The 23,653-nt window shown below is 68.8% G+C and overlaps 9 protein-coding genes across 9 annotated transcripts in view; 7 read left to right on the top strand and 2 right to left on the bottom strand.

Moving 5' to 3' along the window:
- EMIHUDRAFT_68148 (hypothetical protein) overlaps window positions 1–1,366 on the top strand; it is a gene marked incomplete at both ends in the record, with an annotated part of 2,740 nt that extends 1,374 nt beyond the window's left edge. The window contains 5 exon segments of the mRNA XM_005760986.1: window positions 126–228; window positions 246–536; window positions 565–940; window positions 1,064–1,071; window positions 1,103–1,366. Coding sequence (XP_005761043.1) covers window positions 126–228; window positions 246–536; window positions 565–940; window positions 1,064–1,071; window positions 1,103–1,366 — 1,042 coding nt within the window.
- A 350-nt stretch (window positions 1,367–1,716) lies between these two features.
- EMIHUDRAFT_438273 (NADH dehydrogenase 1 alpha subcomplex) lies at window positions 1,717–3,607 on the bottom strand. Its single transcript, XM_005760987.1, has 5 exons — window positions 3,234–3,607; window positions 2,780–3,074; window positions 2,564–2,708; window positions 2,395–2,498; window positions 1,717–2,147 (listed from the first exon to the last, which is right to left on the bottom strand). Exons 1-5 carry the CDS (start codon window positions 3,554–3,556, stop codon window positions 1,971–1,973), a joined length of 1,044 nt encoding a protein of 347 aa, XP_005761044.1. The 5' UTR covers window positions 3,557–3,607; the 3' UTR covers window positions 1,717–1,970.
- A 222-nt stretch (window positions 3,608–3,829) lies between these two features.
- Window positions 3,830–7,633, top strand: EMIHUDRAFT_465541 (hypothetical protein; the record flags this gene model as incomplete). The annotated part of the gene is made up of 5 exons (XM_005760988.1): window positions 3,830–4,415; window positions 4,780–5,684; window positions 5,752–5,974; window positions 6,081–6,165; window positions 6,226–7,633. 5 exons carry the CDS (start codon window positions 3,830–3,832, stop codon window positions 7,427–7,429), a joined length of 3,003 nt encoding a protein of 1,000 aa, XP_005761045.1. The 3' UTR covers window positions 7,430–7,633.
- Window positions 7,634–8,684: 1,051 nt separating this feature from the next.
- Window positions 8,685–9,158, top strand: EMIHUDRAFT_217352 (hypothetical protein; the record flags this gene model as incomplete). Its single annotated transcript, XM_005760989.1, has 1 exon — window positions 8,685–9,158. One exon carries the CDS (start codon window positions 8,685–8,687, stop codon window positions 9,156–9,158), a length of 474 nt encoding a protein of 157 aa, XP_005761046.1.
- A 3,281-nt stretch (window positions 9,159–12,439) lies between these two features.
- EMIHUDRAFT_47287 (ATPase, AAA family protein) lies at window positions 12,440–12,940 on the top strand (the record flags this gene model as incomplete). Its single annotated transcript, XM_005760990.1, has 1 exon — window positions 12,440–12,940. A coding segment is annotated over one exon (501 nt), but the record flags the coding sequence as incomplete, so codon positions are not given.
- Window positions 12,941–13,559: 619 nt separating this feature from the next.
- Window positions 13,560–14,741, top strand: EMIHUDRAFT_68131 (branched-chain amino acid aminotransferase; the record flags this gene model as incomplete). The annotated part of the gene is made up of 1 exon (XM_005760991.1): window positions 13,560–14,741. One exon carries the CDS (start codon window positions 13,560–13,562, stop codon window positions 14,739–14,741), a length of 1,182 nt encoding a protein of 393 aa, XP_005761048.1.
- A 1,234-nt stretch (window positions 14,742–15,975) lies between these two features.
- On the top strand, window positions 15,976–18,393 carry EMIHUDRAFT_217354 (hypothetical protein; the record flags this gene model as incomplete). Its single annotated transcript, XM_005760992.1, has 4 exons — window positions 15,976–16,038; window positions 16,242–17,435; window positions 17,805–18,034; window positions 18,384–18,393. 4 exons carry the CDS (start codon window positions 15,976–15,978, stop codon window positions 18,391–18,393), a joined length of 1,497 nt encoding a protein of 498 aa, XP_005761049.1.
- Window positions 18,394–18,882: 489 nt separating this feature from the next.
- On the bottom strand, window positions 18,883–20,297 carry EMIHUDRAFT_438276 (hypothetical protein). The gene has a single exon (XM_005760993.1). The coding sequence runs from the start codon at window positions 20,269–20,271 to the stop codon at window positions 19,084–19,086; it is 1,188 nt and encodes a 395-aa protein (XP_005761050.1). The 5' UTR covers window positions 20,272–20,297; the 3' UTR covers window positions 18,883–19,083.
- Window positions 20,298–21,681: 1,384 nt separating this feature from the next.
- EMIHUDRAFT_217356 (hypothetical protein) lies at window positions 21,682–22,852 on the top strand (the record flags this gene model as incomplete). Its single annotated transcript, XM_005760994.1, has 2 exons — window positions 21,682–21,789; window positions 21,845–22,852. The coding sequence occupies 2 exons, from the start codon at window positions 21,682–21,684 to the stop codon at window positions 22,850–22,852; spliced, it is 1,116 nt and encodes a 371-aa protein (XP_005761051.1).
- Between the last annotated feature and the right edge of the window lie 801 nt (window positions 22,853–23,653).

The raw sequence follows: 23,653 nt of genomic DNA on the forward strand, positions 1-23,653 counted from the left end.
CAGGCGCGCCGAGATCCAATCTCCAGCCGAGCTTCAGCCGATCTCCAGCCGATCTCCAGCCGATCTCCAGCCGATCTCCAGCCGAGCTCCAGCCGAGCTCCAGCCGAGCTCCAGCCGAGCTCCAGCCGAGATCCAGCCGAGATCCAGCCGATCTCCAGCCGAGCTCCAGCCGAGCTCCAGCCGAGATCCAGCCGAGATCCAGCCGAGATCCACCGGTCGAGGGAGGGCGTGCTGCACCCGAGTAGGACCCCGAGGCGGAGGTACGCACCGCGGCGGCAGTCAAGCTCGCCGCCTTCTCCCGCATGCTCGCGCCGGAGCTCGTCGTCAGCCAGATTCTGCCGGCGGTGGCGGAGCTGTGCAGCGACGGGTCGCAGCACGTCCGCGCGTCTCTCGCGTCGGACATCATGGGCCTCGCGCCGCTGGTCGGCAAGGGCGCGACCATCGAGACGCTGCTCCCGCTCTTCCTGCAGCTGCTCAAAGACGAGTTCCCCGAGGCGGCGCCGCCGCATCCCGCCCGCTCCCGCCCGCGCAGCGCCGTGAGCCGCCTCGGCCTGCCGCCGCCAGGTGCGCCTCAACCTGATCGGCGCGCTGCCCGCGGTCAACGCCCTGCTCGGCGTCGAGCTGCTCGCGACGGCGCTGCTGCCCGCCATCGAAGAGCTCGCCGAGGACCGGCAGTGGCGCGTGCGCCTCGCGGTGGTCGACTGCATGCCTCCGCTCGCCGCGCAGCTGGGCGTCGCCTTCTTCGAGGAGAAGCTCTGCGCGATGTGCGTGCGCTGGCTCCAGGACTGTGTCTACACGATCCGCGAGTCCGCCATTGCCAACGTGCGTAAGCTGACCGAGCTGTTTGGGCTCGAGTGGGCGGCGGCTCACCTTATCCCTAAGGCGACACGCACACGCACACCCACACCCACACCACACCACACCCACCCACCCCACACCGGTTGCACGTCGTAGGTGATGGCGACGCGGCAGTCGTCAAACTACCTTTTCCGGCTCACGGCACGCGCCTCCCGCCCCCTCGACCCGCCCTCCCGCCACCCTGCCCGCCACAGCGAGGGCGCAGCGCGGCGCGTCTCACCACTCCTCGTGGCCGCCGCCGCAGGCTCTCTCGACCGTATCGTCGCTCGCGACCGTCGTCGGCAGCGACGTGCTCTACGGCTCGCTGCTGCCGGCGGTGCTCGGCATGGTCAGCGACGCGGTGCCCAACGTCCGCTTCAACGTCGCCAAGACGCTGCAGATGCTGGTGCCGCTGCTCGAGCCGGGCCTCGTCGCGTCGCAGGTCAAGCCGAAACTCCTCGAGCTCAGCGAGGATCATGACAAGGACGTGCAGTACTTTGCGCAGAGGGCGCTTGCATGTTGCGGCTGACGGCCTGACCGCCGTCAGAGCGCTATGTGGATTTAGACGAGCTGCTCCTGACATATAGACGGTAGTAGCCAATTGCTAATTGCTAATAGATATGTGTCTAAGTATCATCGATCGCTCCGCCGCGCCGGCGGCGGGTGTGGCGCTGGGCGCGCCCGCATTTTTCCGACCCGTGTGTCGAGACCTTGTCGACGTGTTGACACTTCTCACTTGTCGACAGGCCGAGAGACCGACACGCTGGGGACTGCAGAGATCTCTGGCAGAGTGCAGTAACACACGGCGCTAACGTGTACTGTCTTACTGAGTACTGACTACTGTGTATGTACACACACACAATCATGTGCCTCTTTAATTACAAAATATTGTAGTTTGTACTACATAGCTCGCCGCTAGCACGCGGATCGTGGTCAGAGAGAGGGCACTTGCGCTTCGATTTCTTGCGCAGCCCAAACATGTGCCGTGTCCAGTGATGGTTGTGTACAGTGCCCCGAACCGTATCCGCATACCGCAACTCGCCCGCTCGCTACGCGCCTGCGCCGCACACGACCAGGCACCGACAGGCCCATCGGCGCGTGTGCCAGAGCCGCTCTCGCCCACTAGGACGGCACTAGGACGGCTCGCGCACGTGGACGGTGTCGTCGATGAAGGGCGACTTCTTCTTGTACACAAACATCTGGCGAGGCGCAAAAGGGTCCATTGACGTGGCGGAGACGCCGAGGTCGGCGAGGGTGCCAGTGCCAGTCGGCTCATTCGCAAGGATGGTGTCCACCGCTTCGAGCTTGACCTTGGCGGGGAGGAGGCGGGGGTTGGGGGGTGGGGGTGGGGTCGGGGAGGGGGGGGGGGGGCTAGAGGAACCGAGGGGGCTGGGTGGCTAAATTGGGCGGCACTGGTGCCGCCGCGAGGGCGAGAGGCGAGTCCCGTGGCGGCGGGGCGCGGGCGCGTGCGGGGCCCTCTGTGGGGCCCAGGGGCGGGGCGGGGCGGGGCGGGGCGGGGCGGGGCGGGGCGGGGCGGGGCGGGGCAGAGGAGCGCGCCAGGTCGGGCCACATCCAAGGATCAGGCAGCATCGCAGTGGCGCTCGCGGCGGCGATCGCGGCCGCCTTTGGCACGGAGATCGCGGTCGACTCGTCTCCGATGCCTACGCGGCGCTAGGGCTGTGAAGAGGCAGCTTCTTCACAGCGGCTCCTCGCTCCTCTGGTGTGCCGTCGAAGACGATCTGCGCGAGCTCGGCCTGGGTGTAGATGCCAGGCCCGGCGAGCGAGTACGTCTTACCCGCCGTCGACGGGTCGCACACCGCCGACACGACCGCCTTCGCCACGTCGTCGACAAAGACGGGCTGCGCGCGCGCCTGCAGGAAGGCTCCGAGAAGGTTCAGGGGAGGGGCCGAGGTCTCCGCGGAGCTGGCTGCGATTTGCGTGCCCCGCCGCCGTCGACGAGGGGGAAGGCGGGGAGGTGGCGGCAGAGCTTGGCCTTGGAGTTGAGGAAGGTCTTGTCCTCCTCGCCAAAGCACGTCGCTGGCCGCAGCACCGTCGCCAGAGGGAAGGCGTCCTTGACGGCCGCCTCGCCCAGCGCCTTGCTTCTCAGCCAGCCACAGTCGACGTCGGTCGCCGCGCCGAGAGCGGAGAGGTGGATGAGGCGGCCGACGCCGTGGTCGGTGCACACCTCCCCCAGCACCGCGGGGAAGGTCACATTCACGTCCTGGTAGGACCACCGCCTGCGGCGCGAGGGGCTGGGGGTGCAGGGCGCGCGAGCGCTGGAGAGCGCGGGGCGGGTGGATCCTCGGCCGCAAGCGCGGCGGCGGCGGCTAGGGCTGCGCCGGCGGCGCGTCCAGCCACGCGGGCGCCGGGGAGGGGCGCCGGCGGCGCGCGCGCACTTGGTCTCGCTCTTGAGGCCAATCAGGTTAATGACGACGTCGCTCCCCGCCACGACCTTCTCGACATCCTCGAGCCGACGGATGGAATACTTGACGAAGGAGATGGCGCCGAGGTCCGCCATCGGCTTGAGGTGGCGCATGTACAGCTCGTCGCCACGGTAGGGCAGCACCATCTGGCAGCCAACGGCGCCGAGCCGCGACGTGACGTACCGCCCCATGAAGCCGCCGGCGCCGAGGATCGTGATGCGGTGGCCGGAGAAGGAGGACCTGCCCTGCTTCATCGCCCCGCGGGTGCTGAGCACCGCAGCCGGGAGGGTCGCCATGATCGGCGACTCTTACCAGAAAATCCTCGGCTGCTGCAAGCAAGCAGCGGGCAGAGCAGCGCACCGAAGAAAAGAAGAAGCAGCAGCGTTGAACAAGCGGAGCGACGAAAAGAAACAAACCGCCCTGCGGTAGGACTTTGCGCGCCCGGATGGCATTCTGGGCGGCCCTTAGCACCCTGTTGTGAAAAGAAACCGATGAATCGAGCCTGCCGGTGCTGCTGTTTGCGCGCTCGTCTGCGGGGCTCCGAACCGCTCCGGGCCCACATACACAATATGCCACGCCTCCTCCTCCTCCTCGTATTCACTCTAGGCCCAGCAGATGCCTTCGAGGCCTCAAAGTTCCGCACCTGCTCGCAGTCGCACTTTTGTTCGGACTTCAGCCCGACGGCCGCGCCGCTGCCTCCCTCTCTCTCTCTCTCTTCCATGACGCGGACAGCGACCGGCGTGCGAGCCGTGGCCGGATACAGAGGCGAGGGCGGCAGCGCAGTGGTGTCGTTCGAGCTGCTCGTCGAGCCGCTCCGCACGGCGGCCGCTGCCGAGGCTCCAGCGTGGCGCGTGCGCCTGCTCGGCGGCGCCAACTCGTTCCTCGCCGCCTCACACCTCTCGCTCGCCGCGCTGAATCCGGACACCAGCGCCGACGTGGCGCTGTCGTTTGAGATGGAGGCGGTCCCCGGGCCGGAAGGCGCCGGCGCACCGGCGGCGCACGTGCTGCGTGCCCGGAGCGGCCGCTGGGTGAGTGAGCTCGAGCTCCTCTCGGCGCCGCTGCAGGCGCAGCTGCGCGTATACGAGGCGGGCTTCGCTCGGCCGGCCGCGCCGGTGGCGGTGCTCAACGGGCGTGGGATGCTCCGCTTTGCGGCGGGTGAGCGACGCTGGCCGCAGAGCGCCGACGCCGCCTGGCGCCGCCGCTGCGACGGTGGCCCCGCGCGGTTTGGCGACTCGGCGGCCGACTCGCGCCCCGCCGGCTGCACGGCCCTCGGCGCCGACGTCGCCTTTCCGGCGGCGGAGCAGGTGTACGGGCTTCCGGAGCGGGTGGCACCGCTCGCGCTCCCGATGACGGCGCGCTTGCGCGCCTTCTCCGCCGCCTTGACGCGGCAGCGAGAGCCGTACCGCCTCTTCAACCTCGACGTCTTCCGGTACGACCGCAGCACCGGCGACCGGCCTGCGGCGCTCGCTGGCGTGCCTTCGAGCGCACGCCCGCGACACGCGCATGGCGTGGCCCGTAGGCGTCGGCCTGTACGGCTCGCTGCCGTTCCTCCTCGCGCACGGCGGCGGGGCGGGCGGCGGCGGGGCGGGCGGCAGTGCCGGCGTGCTCTGGCTCAGCGCGGCCGACACGTACGTCGACCTCTGGCGCGGCGGCGGCGGCGGCGTGGTTTCTCATTGGCTGAGCGAGGGCGGCGGGATGGACGTGGTGCTGCTCGGCGGACCGGGCGACGAAGACGTGGTTCGCCAGCTGGGCGCCCTGACTGGGACGCCTCCGCTGCCGCCGCTGTGGTCTCTCGGGTACCACCAGTCGCACTGGAACGTCAAGAGCCAGCCGCAGCTTGAGGGGATCGACGCCAACGCCGACCGGCTCGGCTGGCCCCTGGACGGCCTCTGGCTCGACATCGAGCACGCGCAGGCCAAGCGCTACTTCACGTGGGACGGCGCCGCCTTCCCCGACCCGCGAGGGATGGCGGCGGCCATCGAGCCAAAGGGGCGGAGGCTCGTCGCCATCGCCGACCCGCACTTGCGCGCAGCGCCGGAGTACGATATCTACGCGGCCGCCGCCAACGCGTCCCTTCTGGTGCGGCCGCCGCCGAGTCGTGGAGGCGGCGACGCAGGCAGAAGCGGAGGCGGCGACGGCGAGGGGGGCGGCGAGGGGGGCCTCGTCGGCGGCGCCGCTTTCGAGGGCGAGTGTTGGCCGGGCGTCTCTTCTTGGGTCGACTTTTTGCAGCCGCGCGCGCAGCAGTGGTGGGCGCAGCTCTACTCGGGTGCGGGCGAGGGCCGCCCTCGGAGGTGGCCCTCGTGGCTGCACGCCTGGAACGACATGAACGAGCCGTCCGTCTTCTCGGGCGCCGAGCTCACGCTGCCGCGCGACGCTCTGCACGTGGTCCAAGGCGCGCCGGCTCCCTCGCCGTCGTCGGTCGAGGTGGGCGCCGGCGCAGCTGACGCGTCCACGACACGTCCATGACACGTCCACGGCACGTCCCCCCCAGGTGGAGCACCGGCTAGTGCACAACCTGTACGGCGCGCTGCAGGCTGCCGCCACCTTCGCCGGCCTCTCTGCGCGGGCGGGCCTCCCATCCGGCGGGGAGAGGCCCTTCCTCCTCTCGCGCAGCTTCTTCGTCGGCTCGCAGCGACACGGCGCCGTGTGGACGGGCGACAACACCGCCAGCTGGGACCAGCTCCGCCTCTCCGTGCAGATGGTCCTCGCCCTTGGCGCGCCGCGCCGCCCGTCCCTTCCCGAACCCGCGCGTGCCCGGTTGTGCCACCCAGGACCCCCCCCCCCCCCCCTCCTCACTTCTCGCCCCCGCCGCGAGCGCAGGCGTCTCGGGGCTTCCCTTCACCGGCGCAGACGTGGGCGGCTTCTTTGGCACGCCTCCGCCCGAGCTGCTGCTGCGCTGGCACCGGTCGGCACCTCAGCTCGTCGCCTCAAACTCTCCCGATACCTTCTAGGAGCCCTTCCGTAGGTACCAGTCAGCGTCGCACTTGCCTTTCTTCCGCAGCCATGCACACGTCGACTCGCCACGGCGCGAGCCGTGGCTGCTGCCGCAGCCGCACGCGGCGCACGCGCTCGAGGCGTTGCGCGAGAGGCAGCGCTTGCTCCCCTTTTGGTACACGCTCTGCTGGGACGCCGCCTCTGGCGCTCTGCCGTCTGCCGAGGGCTTGCCCCTCGTGCGGCCGCTCTGGCTCGGATCGGGCGGCGGAGGGTCGCCGCCCGCCTCGCCGGCGGGCGCGGGGAAGCCCGTCCCGCGGAGCGCGCTGCTGCTGGCGGACACCGCCTTCACCGTCGGCGCCGATCTGCTCGTGTTTCCGGTTGCGACCAAGGGCGCGAGCAACGTCGAGGTGCCGCTGCCGGTGCACGGTTGCGGCGGTGCGCCGTGTGAGTGGTTCTCCGTCTCGTCGGGCGCGAGGCTGCGCGGCGGCTTCTGGCACAGCGAGCCAGTCGGACTCGGGTCGATGCCTCGCTACCAGCGCGGCGGGTCCATCTTGCCACGGCGCGAGCGGGTACGCCGCTCCGCGCTGCTGGCCGTGTGGGACCCGATCTCTCTGCACGCCGCTCTCGACGCGGCCGGGCATGCGGCCGGCCGGCTGTACCTCGACGACGGCGTCACGGCGCGCTTGCCCGCCGCCCTCCACGAGCACCAGCAAAGCGGCGGTTTGCTGGAGGCGGCGCGAGCCGGGGCGGCTACCGCGCCAGAGAGTGAGCTAGAAGGCGCGCCGCCGCAGCACGCTGCCCGCTCCGCCGGCGCCGGCGTCGGCGCTCTGCTGCTGTTCAACGTGACGTGCGAGGAGAAGCGGAGTGCCCAGAGCACCGACGGCGGAGGAGGTGGCCACGTCGTCCGCTGCATCCTCTCGTCGCGGCCGACCCGCCCGCTGGCGCTCGGAGAGTCGGTTGGGCCGCTCCCCGCGTCGGTCTATGTGGAGCGGGTCTTGCTGCGCGGTCTCTCGCCGCTCGTCGTCGACCAGTCGACCCGGCTCGCCGATTGGCTTCCCTCCTCACTCGCCCCCGGTTCGGGCAAGAGGCCGACGGCCAGCGTCGGAGGCGCCGCGCCGCGGCCGCTGGGCGGCAAGGTGGAGGCCACGCCCCACGGGTTGCTGCTGGAGCGGCTGCACTTGCCGTGCGATGAGGCGTGGGACATAGAGGTGCCGGGGGCCGTGCTTGATGGATAGGCGCGCGGACCGGGCTTGGTGAGCCGCGTGGCGGTGGGGCCGGCCGCCGGGTGGTGTTTGTCGGGCGGGGTGGCTTGCGCGCGCGTCCGATCGAAGCTGTTCATGAAAGACCAAAATAAAAGTTCCAGAGCGAGTGACGGATAAAGTCGTGTGAACGAGCTGTGAAAGCCAAAGTATTGCCCGCCGCAGGCGAAGAAATTTTTCAGGGTTTTTGGTCCCCTATACGCCGAAGAAATCGAAGATTTTGGCGGGCGCCCGACGCGGTATGGAGCACGCGCGCTGCCCGGCATGCCTGCAGCATCCAAACGAGACGCACGGCGTCGCTCAGCCGTGTCCACGCGGCTTCGCTCCTGTCCTAACCGGCGCCATCTGGGCGGCTGCTGCGGAGCTGCTGCCGGCGGTGCGGCAACTGGCCGACAGATACGACGCTCAGGGCACCCGCCGGCGATTCACTGGAAAGGAACGAAGGCGCCGCTGTCGGCGATTCACCGCCGTTCGTTCCCGTCTCTCAAGCTGGCTACACCGTCCATGGACGAGGGAGACGTCGCCTCCTCTTTCGTCCCGGGCACTGTTCGCGCCGGAAGGCACCGTACACTGCGAAGTACATTAACCTTCATCCCTCCTACCGCCGGCCGGGAGTGCAGCCTTCGCCATCGCTGAGTGAGATTATCCTCGACTTTGGCACCTGCGAAGTAATGAACAACATGCAGTACGTCATATGCAATGGCGCTATGACAGCCCTGCGATGGGCGTCCTCGATGCAGACGAGGCGGAGCTCATCTGCGCGGCGCAGATCGCCGACTTTCTCTCTCTCCCTGCGCGAGTGGTTGCGCCACCGTGGATGAGGCATATGGGCTGGGCAGGGGAGTTGGTAGAGGAGGTCGACTGAGGGCGCGAGGCCGCCAATCGTCACAGTCTGCTGCTGACTATCGGTCGCTGACTGGTTGAGCGCATCGCGCTGGCCGCGCAGCGGCCTTTAGAAAATTTTGGCCGCAGGCCTAGGTTTTGAAAGATCAAGAGAATAAGCGCCGGTGAGTCTTTCAGAAGCTGCCGTTTGCGGCTTCCTAAGTCAATTTTTTGAGAGGAACGTTTTGGCTGAGCTCTAACGGCCCTCCAGAGAGTCGCGCGATCATCGAGTTTTGACGAAGTCACGGATGAGCAGCCGAATGGCGAGGAGGCGCCAGCATACCACCCAAAGGGAGAGGAGGGGTTGCCGGTGCAGGGCGAGACCCGGAGCAGTCCAGCCTCGATTTTGATGCGCGGGCTCGGCAGCGATGACGGCGAAAAAGTGACGGCGGAGGACGACCGCAATCTGCTTGGCGACCCGTCTGTGGCGGGAGCATCAACGGCGCTCGCAGGAGGTGGAGGCGACAAGGGCGTCGGGAGTTCGCCCAAGTATCAGGAGTTCCTATCTAGATATTCGCCCTTGCTGACACATCGTATGGCCGGAGACTCGGCTCGGCTACTGGACGGCCTCGGCGATGCCGTTCGCGCGGTGCTCGCGCACAAGAACAGCTTGACTGACGAAGAGTGGCTCGTCGCGCTTGCGCACGTTGAAGCCATCCGCTGCAGCAGGGCGGCGGCGGGGATAGAGCTCGAGGACGACACTCCGCAGTGGCTTGTGGAAGCGGCGATGAAGATGACGCTGGTGGAGCCGGAGGAGGAGTCGCGGCCCGCCTTCTCAGAGTCGGACTGCCGGCGCGCTGGCTGGTGTTGTGGGGATTCTTAAATTCTGTACCTCGAGGTATACAAAGATGCATGCTGAGCTCGGGCCCGGCACTGCCAAAATAAGTACAGTATGCGCCCCCATGCTTGTCGGGCCGCGGCCGTGGGATTCGGGTAATGTGGACGATGCTCGAGATCTGAAAACACACGCGCCCCGTGTGTGTGACCCCGGGTCGTAGTGTTGCAGTTCCGGTTGTGCATCAGGACAGCTTTTGCACGACGCGCCGCTGCCACCGGACAGGAGTCGGCGAGATGATGCAAATGCCGGCAGACGCCGCGCCGACGAGGCCGAACCCAGGCAGCACCATTCGAGAGCCAGGGAGGAAGGATGAACTGCGAACTGACCGCGAATGGTATTGTTTATTGATCAACACTTTCGATAGACCGAAAGTAAGATCGTTCGGTGCAGAAACCCCGGCCATGCCCATGTAACGCAATTGTGCTCGATTTTTTTGATTTTTTGGTCGAGATGTGTCTCCAAGTCTTCTGGACCCATCGATGGCCGTCGCCTCGACGCCGCTCGTCGCGGCACCATCGTGCCCGGCCTGGGCGAAGCATCGTCGCGGGCGCCAGCCGCAGTTCGACGGCAAGCCGTGCGAGCCTGCCGAGGAGGAGGACATGTGGCTGTGCCTGGCCGACGGCCGCGCGCGCAGCACCGCCGACCTGAAGCGCCTGGCGACAGCCGCTCGGGTGCGAGCGAAACGAGCAGGAGATGCAGCCGCCGCGAACACGCGCGATCGGCAGGCGCGCGACCAGCGCCGCCGGCAGCGTGAGCAGCACGACCGGCGCGCAGCGCCGGCGGTCGCCAAGACCGTGCGCCCACAACGCGGCCAGTGCGGCTGCCCGGCGCACGCGGTGTGCGGCATGTGCGTCGACCAGGGCAAGCTCGCCGCGGCCGAGCAGGCGGCCATCGACCTGGAGACGCGCTTCCACGCCTCGACGAACGTCGTCATGGACCTGGAGCGGCCCGAGGACGAGACGGCGGCGCTGCTGCAGCGCTGCGTGCACGTCTCCGACGAGACGAAGCGGCGGCTGCTGGGCGAGTGGAGCGACGAGCGCATGGCGCACGCGCTGCCGCTGCACGCATGCGCCTCGTGCGGCGTGCGGGACCCGTCGCTGACGTACACGCGGGTTGACGTGTCGGCGCTGCCGCGTACTGTGTCTGTGCGCGTAGCCGGCGGCGAAGACGAGACGCGGCACGTGTTTGAGCTCTCGCCCGAGCAGTGCGCTAAGTATCGAGGTCTTCAAAACAAAAAGGTGAAATTTAGAAAAGGAGTTGCGGTGTTGATCGCCGCGGGAGCCCTCTTATTGTCGCTGGTGCCAGTCGTCGTGCGAACTTTTTTCTTTCACCCTCGAATTCTTCCCATCGTGGCCCAAAAAAAAAGTTGTCTGCTGTGCCTTTTGTGGTGCTAGTTCGTGCCAGTCTGCTGTGAGAGGGGCTTGTCTTCGTAGAATTCTTCCATTGGAGCCTTTCGCGGGTTGTAAGCCGTGTGTACGTGGTGTGTGTATATGCTGCACGACGTCGCCCACACATCCGCGTCGCTCCCGCCTCACGAGGTGCGCGCGTCGCCCGCGACGCTGGCTGCGCTGGGCGTTGACTGCTATGCGCCGGACCTGCTCGTCGCTGGTGCGCTTCCGTGCTGGGCGGCGCCCGAGGCTGGCCTGCCGCCGGGTGCAGTCGCGCTTCCCGCCTGGATGTGCGATGCGGTGGGCGTGCACTCCGGCGGACAGGTGCATGTCGGAACGCGTAGCGGCGGGAGCGCCCGTCTCGCGCGCATTGACCTCGACGTACTCGACTCTTTGGCGGGGGATGCACTGCCGGCCTCTGGCAATGTGGTGGCCGCAGCCCTGCGACGTCAGCTACCGGGCCTGAGGCCTGGCGTCGGCGACCTCATCGCTGTGCGACTCCTCAGTGGCGTGGTCGCGCTGCGCGTTCGAGCGCTCGAGGCGGGAGCCGAGCCTGCGGGCACCGCGGCGAGCAGCGGAGGCACTGTGGGTGCGGTTGACGCGGAGACTCTGATCTCACTGCGGCCAGCGGCGGCGGCGGCGGCGGCGGGCAGGCCCGAGACGCCATTTGCGACGTCGTTGGAGGCGGTTGCGTCGTCGGGTGCAGCGCCCGGTGAGGGCAGAGGCAGCGACGGCGGTGGGGCGCGCGGGAGGGCGGTGGTGGAGCGGATGTGGGCAGAGGTGGAGGCGCGGCTGCCGCCCGCGAAGAGGGCAGAGGGAGAGGAGGAGCGCGCGATGCGCGCCCACGCCGCGCGCGGTCGTCACCTCCTGCTCACCGGCCCGCCAGGAGCTGGCAAGGGGCGCGCGCTGCGCGCGCTGTGCCGGCGGGCGGCGGCGCACGGCGCGCACGTCGTCTCGCTCTCGTGCCTGCGGCTGGTCGGCGACACTGTCGAGCTGGAGGCGGCGCTCGACGAAGCGTTTGCCAACGTCGCGCCGCGCGAGGCCGCCGCCGCCGCGCCGCCGGCGCCGCCGCCGCCGCTGGGAGGGCCGGAGGAGTACGTGGAGGTGCCTCTGCTCTTCGCTCCACGGCAGGGCGAGGCGGCGCAGGGGGGCGAGGCGGCGTCGGAGGGCGGCGGTCGAGCCGCAGGTGCCGAGGCTGCGGCGCGCGGCGGCGACGAAGACGCGCCGCTCCGCCTCCTCCTCCTCGACGGCCTCGATGCGCTCAGCCTCGCCGAGCCGTCTCGGAGCGGTTCCGTCGACGATGAGCGGCTCGGCTTTGCCGCGGCGCGGCTGGTGGCGCGGCTGCGCGATGCTGCGGAGCGGCCGCTGCTGGCGGTGGGCGCCGCGACAGACCCACGCAGGCTGCCGCCCGCCCTCCTCTCCAACGACGGCGGCTTCAGCGCGCCCTTCTTCCTTGGCCCTCCCGGCCGCGACGAGCGCACAGAGATGCTCCGTTTGCTGCTCGCGCCGCCCGCCCCTCTGCCGGGCGAAGAGGCGTCGGGCGAGGCGGCGGACGCGGCGGCACTGGCTGCCCGGCTGAGCTGCCGCACCGCCGGGCGCGGCCCGCGCGAGTTGGGCCGTTTGGTGGCCCTCGCCCGCATCTTTGCCACCTCTCGAAGGCTGCGGGCGGCGTCGGCCGCCGCCGAGGAGAGGGGCGAGGCAGGCGGCGGCAACGAGGCGACGGCTGCTGCGGCCCTCTCTCGCCCGGCTGCGGGGTGGGAGCGCCTCCCTCCGTGCTGGGAGGATTGCTCCCGCGCGTGGGCAGCTTGGTCCGCCTCGTTGGCGGGCACGGCAGGCGCGGGATTCAGCGCGGGCGCGCCGCACGTGGGCGGCGCCGAGGTTGGCGGTTACTCGGCGCTGCGCGAGCGGCTGCACCGACTCATCACGTGGCCGGCCGAGCGGCCCGACGCGTACGCACGGCTCGGCATCGCTCCTCCGGGCGGCGCGCTCCTACTCGGCCCGCCCGGCAACGGCAAGACGCTTCTCGCGCATGCGGCGGCCACCGCATCGGGGTGCACCGTGCTGAGCGCCAAGGGGCCGGCGCTCTTTGGGGAGTACGTGGGCGACACCGAGGCTGCCATCCGAGAGCTCTTCCGGCAGGCGCGCGAGTGCGCGCCTTCGCTTGTCGTGATCGACGAGATCGACACGCTCGGCGCGCGGCGCGGCGGCGACGCGGGGGGCGGCGAGGGCGAGGGCGAGGGCGGTACGGCGGTGGCGCGGCGCGCGCTGTCGGCGCTGCTCAACGAGCTCGACGGCCTGAGCGGCCGTGCGGGTGTCTTCCTCCTCGGATGCACGAGCCAGCCGGAGGCGCTCGACGCGGCGCTGCTCCGGCCGGGCCGCCTCGACGAGTTGCTGCTGGTGGGCCACCCGGACGAGGCGGACCGGCGGGCCATCCTCGCCGTCCACTGCGCCCGGCTGCGGCTCGACGCCGACGTCGACCTCGCAGCCCTCGCGCGCCGCACGTGCCGTTTCTCGTGCGCCGCGCTCTCGGCCCTCTGCCGCGAGGCGGCGGTGGCGATGCTCGGCCGCGGTTTTGGTGGCACGACGCACCGCGCTGCGTGCGTCGAGGGCGAGGGCGAGGGCGAGGGCGAGGGCGAGGGCGAGGGCGAGGGTGAGGACGAGAGTGGCGAGGGTGGGGGGCTCGACGACGCTATGGCGGCGGAGGTCGGCGAGTTCTGTGTGGCGGCGGCGGACTTTGAGAGCGCGCTGGAGGTGATCTGCGCGGCGCAGGTGCTGCCGGCCGGGGCGCACGAGGAGCTCACCAAACGCTACGACGCCTTCCTGCAGAAACGTCGACGCCCGTGACCCGGCTGTCTGCTGTCCATTATTTAACCCTTCACGGGTGACAGCACGCAGTTTTGCCGATGTTAAACCTTTCGGGGCTTGCTCGCTCTGTTGAAAAAAAGAAAAATCCGCGCGAGAGCACATCGTGCTGCCCTTGCCTTCCGCTCGTTCCGAGATGCTGTGTAGGCACGTTCGTAGAACAGCCGTCGCCGCGGGCAGAAGAGCGCTGTCGTCGGCACCGCCCATTCCGCCGAACGAGCTGCGGCTGCTACAGCAGGTCTCGCGGCTCGAGAGCCGCGTGCACGAGCTCGAGGAGGCGCTGCCAGCGCGAGTGCAGCCGGCGCGGATCACAAACTGGGATGAGCTCGGGTTCGGGATCACGCCGACGAACGGCCACGTGCGCTACACCTGGTCGGCCAAGACCTCGGCGTGGGATGCCGGCCGCTTCATCACGGACCCATACATCAACCTGCACGTGCATGCGGGCGTCCTGCACTATGGCATGACGCTCTTCGAGGGGTGCAAGGCGTTTCGCTGCAAGGACGGCAAGGTGCGCGTGTGTAACCTCGGTGCGAACGCGGCGCGGCTACAGCGCGGCGCCAACCGCCTCGTCATGGCGCCGGTGCCGTCGAAGCTCTTTGTTGAGGCGGTGCACTGGGCGGTGCGCGCAAACGCGGAGTACGTGCCTCCGTACGGCTCGGGCGGCTCGCTCTACATCCGGCCGTTCCTGATCGGCTCGTCGCCCGTCCTCGGGCTGCAGCCCTGCTCCGAGTTCTCCTTCCTCGTCTCGGTCATCCCGGTGGGCAACTACTTTGGGAAGGGCCCGATCCAGGGGATCGACGCCAAGATCATGACCGAGTTCGACCGCGCGGCGCCAAAGGGGACGGGCGACGTCAAGGCGGGGGGCAACTACGCGGCCGACCTGCTGCCGCTCAAGCACGCCAAGAGCGAGGGCTACGGCACCACCCTCTACCTCGACTCGAGCGAGCACAAGTACGTCGAGGAGTTTTCCGTCTCCAACCTGCTCGGCATTGACAAAGACGGAAAGTACGTCACGCCGCGCACGAGCTCGATCCTGCCCTCCATCACGAACGAGATGCTCATGGCGATCGCCGAGGATCGGGGCATCCCCGTCGAGCAGCGCCCGCTCGAGTGGGGCGAGCTCAAGACCTTCAGCGAGGTTGGCGCGTGCGGCACCGCCACCGTCGTCGCGCCGATCCGGTCCATCACCGACGTCGAGCGCAAGTACGAGTTCGGCGGCTTCGAGACGCTCAACCAGCTGCGCGAGGGGCTGCAGTCGGTGCAGCACGGCGAGGCGGAGGACAAGTGGGGCTGGATGGTGGAGGTGGCGTGCTGATCCTGATGCCGTCTCGACAGGCGGGTGGTGGCGCTCTTGTTTCATATCTCTATCGCCGGGCTCCCGGGGCGAGCACGGGGCAGCGCTGCCCGGCTCGGGCATGCCGATCGTTCCGCATCGATCCGATCGATTCGTACGGAGTTATTCGTCACCGGTTATTTCCGGTCGTTTCGTGTTATCTTTATACCTTAAGGTATAGTGTGAGTCTCACATGGTTGATGGACATTCATGTTCACACTTCTTCTGAACTCGCCCGGCCACTAGCACTTGACTTAGCACACTTGCACGTTGCACACTTCGACTTCCCCGCCGCGGCTCCCGCAGAGACATTTGAAGACAGAGTCACTCGCGTGTGCACACACCCACACACACAGGTGAGGAGGTGTCACATAAGTGGACACAGCAGACACAGCGCACAGCGCAGCACCCGACCGTCACACACTTGCGACTTGGCCCGACCCGCCAACCCACGACACGCTCACGGCAACGCACGATCGCACGTCTTGTCTCTTGACTGTCTCCAAAATCACTAAAACTCGAGCTAACGCGAGAGGGGGGGGGGGGCGGGGGGGGAGTACGCTCACCGGCCTCATACCGCTCTCCATATCTCCACGGATTTGGACACTGGTGCCTGGAGCCAGCCTGTCTCGAGCACCCCGGCGTGAAGCGCTCGTTGACATCGAGAGCAATTGGCACCGATTACCACGGCTACTTGAGTGTATCGCCGGGTAGCTTGGCGAAGCGAGGCGGCCGGCGCCGGCCCCGGAGGCGGCTGCAGTAAGAGCAGCGAGGCAGAAGTTCGTCCAAGGCGTATTGAGCAGGCTGCCATCGAGCAGCGCGCCATGCGGGCCTGCCGCCGGCGACGCGATTGGAGAGCCAGCAGGCCTCGCAGAGGTAGGTGCTGAGGAGGGCCATCGCGAGGCGGTCCGCGCCGGCCCTGCAGGCCGTCACAGAGAGCCTGGCGAGGCTGTACAGAATGCCGAGAGCATACTGAGCAGGCTGCCGTCGAGCGACGAGCCATGCTGGCTCGTCGCAGGCGATGAGGTCGAGAAGCCGATCGGAGCGTCGCAGAGGCTGCCGACCACTGCCGTTCGCCCTCGGTCGGGACCAGGGGTGGAAGGCAAGCTTCCTGGCGTTTCTGGCGAGCGTCCAGACGTCGCAGAGCATCCGGCAGGCGCGCTGCGACCCAAATTTTTGCTCACCGCACGGCCGTGCGAGCCGTCGGTCGGTGGTAATGGTCGGCGTCGGCGCCGGCGGTGGGCGTCATATACATGTGGCGGCCGTGGGACTAGCCATTGTGCGAATTTCGGACGTCCCTCGTCTGGGCACTGGGGTGTAGAAGCAGTACTTGCCCCAACTAAAAGAAAATTTTCCCCACGGATGAAAAAAACAGACTAGGTCGAAGACAGCGCACAACAGAGACAATGGTGTGTCTCACGCCCGCCACTGCCGCCACAGCCCTTTTGCTCACGCTCACGCCGCACTCCCCCGTCCCCGCAGCGCAAGGCACCGGCGCCTCGGCTTGCGCCGGGCCCTGTCAACCTTCCCTCGCTCAAGAAGGAGTATGGCGGCATCGACCCCGACCTGCTGATCGTGCCAAAGGGGCAAGCGGTGTGGGGTGGCAAGAAGGAGGTCGCGGACGACACCACCACCGCTGCCGCTGCAAAGGCGGCAGCGGAGCGCTCGCGCACGGCGGCGCGCGCCGAGGAGGCGAGGAACGCCGCAGAGGCGGCCAAGGTGGCCGAGGAGGAGGCGGCGCGCGCAGTCGAGGAGCTCGCCTCGCGCGCCGCTGCTGCGCGCGAGCGCGCCTCCAAGATTGCGCGCGAGGCGGCTGAGCGGGACAGTCTGCTCAGCTCGCTCGAGCAGGACGGCAAGCGCGACTCGCCTGCATCCAGCGCCACGCGTGACGCGGCTGACGAGCGCTCTTCCGAGCGGCGATCACACGGATGGGCCGACGACCAGGAGGCGGGCGAGATGGACTTTTCGGCGCCCGCGTTTGCGACGCGGCTATCCGGCGCGAGCTACGCCGGGTCCCCTCCCTCCGACGGCGGAAACTCCGAGGGCAAGGCGCCCTCGGAGGAGGGTGAGCCGGCGCCTCCACCGCCGTGCGGCGAGTTTTCCGACGAGAGCCCCGCTGGGCGGGGCGGTCGGAGGAGCCTCTACCAGCGGCTCGAGCTCGTCCGAGCGGAGCTGGAGCTGCCACACGGCATGCCGATGGCGGCGCTGCTGCGGCAAGCCAACGAGGCGATGGGCATGGAGGCGACCGGCTCGCTGCCCGAGCAGGTCGCCGCGCTGCTCGAGGCGATGGGCATCTCAGAGACGGAGGAGGGGGCCTCTCCCCTCCCGCCGCCGCCCAAGCCGATGCAGCCGAGAGGGAGCGGCGCCGATGCGCCGCGGAGGCGCGTGGCGGAGCCGAGCGCGCTCAACGGCTTTGGCGAGCCGCCTCGACTCTCGGGTCTGCCTCCGGAGCCGCCGCCGCCGCCGCCTCAAGTCATGATGCTCACGCGGCCGTCGGCCAACTCGGCGGAGGAGGCGCCCGGCGCCGCGCCTGCGGGCGAGGACGGCGCCGCTGCACCTGCGGGGGCCGCTCCCAATGGGACGGCCAACGGGACGGGGGCGGCCGAGCCGGCGGCGGGCAACAAGCCCGACTTCGCTGCGATGACGCTCGAGGAGAAGGAGGCGTACTACGCTGAGGTGCGCGCCCGCATCATGGGGACGACGGGCGCAAAGAAGGGCGGTCGCGGCGGCGGAGGCAGCGGAGGCCGCGGCGGGCGCGGTGCGCAGGAGGGTTGGAGGCGGGAGGGCGAGGCCAAGGGCGCCGAGGCGAGTGGCGCGGGCAAGGGGCGGGGCGGCAACGGGGGCGGCGGCGGCGGCGGCAAGGGGGGCGGCAGCGGCGGCGGCAAGGGGGGCGGCAGCGGCGGCGGCAACGGGGGCGGCGGCGGCGGCGGCAAGGGGGGCGGCAGCGGCGGCGGCAAGGGGGGCGGCAGCGGCGGCGGCAAGGGGGGCGGCAGCGGCGGCGGCAAGGGGGGCGGCAGCGGCGGCGGCAAGGGCTCCAAGGAGAAGGGCGGCCAGGCGGACGGCAAGGAGAAGGTGGCGAAGCCGGACGGCAAGGAGAAGGACGGCCAGGCGGACGGCAAGGAGAAGGTGGCGAAGCCGGACGGCAAGGAGAAGGTGGCGAAGCCGGACGGCAAGGAGAAGGTGGCGAAGCCGGACGGCAAGGAGAAGGTGGCGAAGCCAGCGAGCGGCAAGGGCGGGCAGCCCGACAAGCCGCGCCCGCCGCAGCCCGAGAAGCAGTCGCGGCAGCAGCAGCCGGCGGATGCGAAGCCGCCACCCAAGCAGAGGACGGCTCAGCCCGCGCGCGCAAAGTCGGACGGGGGCGCCGGCGGCCGAAGGGGCGGCGAAGAGTCGGCCGAAGGGGCGGCGGACGGGGCCCAGGCGGAGGGTAAGCGGCCCCGCGGCGGCCGGGAGCGCGAGAGAGCCAAGCAGGCGGCTGCGGCGGAGCGGGCGGCTGCGGCGGAGCGCGGGGCGGAGGCGGAGTGTGCGGGCCCGCCGGAGGGCGACGCGTCCGACGGTGGCGGCCCCTCCTCGGAGGACGAGGCCGTGCGGCAGGGTGGCGCCACGAGCCGGCCGAGGCAGACGCAGAGGCCGCTAGGCAGGCGCCGCGGCTCCTCCGGCAAGAGCCAGGCGAGCGACAAGGGCGCGATGAGTGCGCCCTCCGATGCCGCGCCGCCGCCAGAGGCGCCTTCCGGAGGACGTGGCGGGCGCGGCAGCCGAGGCGGGAGGGGAGGCAGGAAGGGTGGCCGAGCGAGCAGCGAGTCGCCATCTTGAGCGAAGGCGTCGACGACGGGGCAAATGGTCGATCTTGGGGTCGGTTTCGCCGCCGGCGCTGCGCCCGGAGTCGAGCCTCCCTCCTGCGCCGCCCTCCGCCAGGGCTCCGACTCTCACATTTCAGAGAGGTTCGATGTTCGAATGGAGAGTCGCGTCGTGCTGTAGAGTACCGTAAATCGCGAAAGCCGTGTAAACAGTAAAGCCGTAGGAGCTGAGATGATGTTGTGGCGGGCAGCCGCCAGCCCGGGGCGGGGCACGGCTCGGCCTCGCCCTCGGCTGACGGCTCGGCAACCGGCATATGTGTGTGTGTTGTGAAGCGTGGTATTTTCTCGTCACACACACAGAGAACACGACGGCCACAGAGCGGGAGCCGCTTCTAGCTCCCTGGTCCACGCTATTGTTTGCGCCTCGTGCATCTCCCGCGTCTTTTTTCTCTCTATTCCCCGTGTGTGTGGTTTTCGCGCGGGGCGCCGGGGTCCGTCCCCGCCTCGCCCCTCGCGTGGTACAGCCTCTCTCACAAGTAGTGGTGCACAAGGAAGGTGATGCTCACGGTGGTGATGGCAAAGAGCACCGCCAGCGACTCGGTGCTGAAGCCCGCGGCCGCGAGCAGCAGCCAGCAGCCGCTCTTGAGCGCCGCAAACGCGACGACGGCGACGCCCACGTACAGCGCGTCTTCCGCCATGTGGCCGAAGGTGTAGGGGGCGGGCTTGTCGCGCTGCTTCGAGAAGTGGTCGACGTAGGTCCGCTGCAGCCGCATCCGCGCCTCGTCGGTGGCGGCGGTGCCCGACGCGTGCGCCTCCGCCTCTGGCAGCGGCGGCAGCGGCGGCTGCGCCTCGAGCGCGCGCACAGTGATCTCGCCGACGCCGGTGAAGAGGCGGCTGGGCGGCCAGAGGTCGAAGGCGCCGTGGATAGCGAGCGGGAGGATGGGGGCCTGCATCTGCTGCGAGAGGTGGAAGACCCCCTTCTTGAAGGGAAGCACCAGGTGGCCGTCCTTTGTCCGCGTCCCCTCCGGGGAGACGGCGACCGAGCGGCTCCACCGGCTCATGATGGCGGCCACGCGCTCGTTCATCGTGGCGATCGACTTTTTGGGGTCGCCACGGTTGATGGGCACCTGCCCGAGCGCCAGGCTCATCCACCCGAAGATGGGCACCGCGAAGAGCACCTTTTTGCCGACAAACTTTGGCGCGCGGTGGCCGCCGCACGCGACAAAGAGGATGAAAGGGTCGAGGTTGGAGGCGTGGTTGTAGACGATGACCCCGTGCGGGATTCCGCTCCACCGCCCCGCGCCCTCCCCCTCAACCCGCACGCGCACCCCGGCCGCCCGCAGCACCAGGTGCGCCCACGCGAGCTCCAGCACGTCCAGGGGCAGCAGGCCGTTTGGCACGCCGAGCGGCCGCAGGAGCGGGTGGGTGAGGCGGAGCGGCGTGAAGAGGAGGAGCGCCATGCACCCCCAGATGGTCACGATCAGGGTCAGCAGCAGCCGCCACACCATGTGCACCTTTGCTGCGAGCGACGGCCGGCTGAGCTGCCTCCGCAGCTTGGGCCGCAGCTCGTCGAGCGCCGCGAGGACCTCGCCTTCGCCGGCGGCCTCCGCGGCATTGCGCAGGCGCGCCAGCTTGACGAACAGATCCTCCCCCTCACCCTCCGTGTGCGGCGCCTCGATGGCGGACTGCAGCGCGGAGAGCTCCGTCATGGCCGCCATAAACGGCCAGGCTCTCGCAAATCAGCCGTCCATTCGCCGAAATAAAAAAATTGCGAACGCCTTCTGAGCTCCCCGGCCCTGGATGTGCGGTTAATGACTGCACTCCAAGTGCTCCAAGTGCACCGCAGAGAGCTAGAAAGAGGTAGACGCCCGAGAGTGGGCGACGGCTAGCACCGCACTTCTCTCCTTAAATCCAACCCCTGCCTAGAGAGATAATAATCATCGGGCGGCGGCGCGGCGCGGCGGCGGGCGGCGCGGAGCGGGGCGGCGCGACCATCTGTCCTGATCGGGGCCTCTGGTCTTACAACAAAACTATTGCTAAATCTCTCTCTCTCTCTCTGGTCTTTGATGCGGAACAACGGTCGCGCCGCCCTCGACTCAAGGGGCTGCCTTCCACCGCGGCTGCTCAGGCCGGGGGAGGGGGGGAGACCTCCTGTTCTCGCGGAACGTGAGCAGGCCCCTCCTTGCCCGGTCTGCGAAGCAGGGCGGTGGTCGTGCCATCTTCACTTCACAACGACCACGCCGCAATCGTCGCCGGCGCGCGACACGTTCCCGTAGGCCGGACTGTCCTGGTCGAGAGTGTGTGCCGCCAAGGCGGGGCTACTCGGGGACAGTGCCGACGGGACGCGGCTCGAGAGACGACTCCCGCGAAAGCACGGCTGGCATCCGTGGCGTGGGGCTCGCCTTCGAAAAGTCGGGCATGGCTCTCCCCGCAACTCTATCGCTAACACGCGCGCACCACCGAGCCTGCGGTGGGCGCGCTGCGGTCGCACGTCTACCTCCGTCATAGTGCCACGACGTGCAGCCTAGAATTAGCACACGCGCCTCTGCTTGCATACACTCATACATTGGATTGTCATCACCTGTGAGTGCGAGATAGGGCTAGCAGTAGGCAGCTAGCCTGTGAGGAGGGCGTCCATAGACACCTCACTAGACCCCACACACGGTCTCGTCCGTGCCTCGCCGGCCGGAGAGATGGCTGGAGGTAGAGCAAGCCTGCTCTAGCCTCGCAAGGTACGGCCTCCTCCTCCTTGCTAACCATCCCAGCTGGTCCCCCCTATAGAACTTCCTACAATCTACCACATGATGATGTGGCTGTCCTCTTCGCTGAGCGCACAGCCACGGTGCCGGCCTTGCCATACGGTCTGCGTGTTCTGCACGTTCCTGGCAGTCGCCGTCGCAGCGCCAAGAGGCACCGCTCGCCAACAGGTTAGCCATACCGAGGCGGGTCCGTACGTGAACGACGCACAACCTCGAGGTTGCAGGTGCAAGCAGCTTGGGTGGCCTCTCCGGCTCGCTCGTGCTTCATCTGCACCTCGTATCCCACCGCCGTCACCACACGTTGCACTTTGTGCAGCGTGGGGTCAGCTCCGCAAGTACAAGTGCTGCCTCCTCTAAGCTGCTGTCGCGATGCCTCGACGCAAGTCGTACCGCTCAGATCTGCAGTCGATATACACTCAGAACATGCTCGGCATCAAGACGGATACCGGCTTGGACGAGCTGATCGGCTACAGCCAGGTTCGCAACGCCTTCGCGGTGTGCGGCCAGGAGACGTGGCGGTGCGGGCGACGAGGAGTTCGTGCGCGACGGCTACACGCTCGTGGGAAGCGCGCCTGCACAACAGCATGGGCGCGGCAGCATGGGCGTGTGCATCGTGCTCTCGCCTCGAGCTGAGGCTGCCCGGCAGCGAGCAGGTGGCAGCACGCCAGTGGCTCGTTCGCCGGACGGCCGCTCCATCGCTGTGCGGCTCGTTGTGCGCGGCGGCTCGCGCGGCAAGCAGTTCTCGCGGATGATGGGCATTCTGCTCGTCAGTGGGTACGCTCCCACGTCTGCGCACTCCGCCGCCGAAATCGACGCGTACTACGAGGGCCTCGCCCAGCTGATCGCTCTGCGGGAACTGCGGCAGCCGGGTGATGTGCTCGTGTTGTGCGCCGACGCCAACGCCAGCATTGGCCGCGGCAGCCTCGGCTGCGACGGCGAGCGCGCAGGCGCAGTTGGCCCGTTCGGGCTGCAGCATCTGAATGACGCGGGGCGTCGGCTACGCTCCTTCATGGAGGTGCACCAGCTGTGCTCCCTCACCTCGTTCTACCGCAAGCAGTACTATGGCACGTGGATCCACCCGTGCTCGCGGCTACCCCATCAGCTCGACCACATCATTGTCTCGCGCGAGGACCGGCGCCGCTTCACAGACTGCGGCTCGTGCCCCTTCCAGCTCGTAAACAGCGATCATCGCGCTGTGGGCTGCCGGATGCAGGTGGTCGCAAGCATTCGTCGCAAGGCGGATCAACGCAGCAAGCTCCTCGGCCGATGCCACTCATCTCTCTACACGGAGGGCGGGCGGCGCGACTATGCGGACGCGGTGGTTCAACGCCTGGCCGCGGATACCGGTGCTGAGGCGTCAGCGTCGTCCTACTCGGCTGTCGCTGCGGCGATGGAGGCAACGGCGCTCGAGGTGCTGCCGAAGAAGGCTAACGCGGGCCATCGTGGCCGCGGTGCAGCCCCGCACGGGTTTAATGCGCGAGATGCGCTCGGGCGACGGAGGAGCCGGAGGCGGGCGGAACTCGGCCGGGGCGAGGCCTGACCGCAGCGTCTCGCGCCAAGAGCTCGTACGAGTGCTCCGCGCGCCAGCTCTCCATGACGGCGGCGATGAAGAAGTCAAACAGCTCGGGCCCGAGCAGGTCACCTTGCTTCTCACCAATGATGGCAAGCAGCGTGGCGAGCACTCCGTCCACGTCGAACTTGACGATCACGTTCTGGTGCATCGCGATGAGCTAGCGTACAAGCTTCGGAGGCACGCCGAACTTGAGCAGCACGCGCCACAGCAGGCCGATCTCGGTGTCGCTCGCCGCCTCCGCCGCTCTCTCCCTCTCCGCTGGCGGCTTCTTCTTCGCGCAGCGAGGCACCTTGTCGAAGGCCTTGACGAGGTCGAGCAGCCAGATCCATGTCTCGAGGCCGTGCTCCCGCCGCTTCCGAATGAGCTGCTTGAGCGCGAACGACGCGTCGGATGTGCCGCGTCCCGAGCGGAAGCCCATCTGCGGCTCGTGGTCGACGTGGTCCCGCGACTCGAGGATGACCTGCAGCCGCATGTGCACGATGTTGGCGACGATCTTGTACGCCACCTCGAGCAGCATGATGCCCCTGTAGTTGGCGGGGTCGCTCTTGTCGCCCTTCTTGGGCAGAATCTTAAGCAGCCCCGTTTCCCACTCGGTCGGCATCTCCTCGGTCTCCCAGAAGGCCAGCACGATGTTGTGCACGAGCCGGAAGCTCTCGGCAGTCGCGCCTAGCGCCTTCCAGAAGCGAGCTGGCAGCCCAGAGTCGCCGGGCCCAGTGTCGCGCAGCTTGCCGAGCGCGGCCCGCGTCTCCTCCTCCGTCGGTGGATGGT

This window comes from Emiliania huxleyi (genome assembly GCF_000372725.1).
Source record: "Emiliania huxleyi CCMP1516 unplaced genomic scaffold EMIHUscaffold_73, whole genome shotgun sequence".
Classification (NCBI taxonomy): domain Eukaryota; phylum Haptophyta; order Isochrysidales; family Noelaerhabdaceae; genus Emiliania; species Emiliania huxleyi.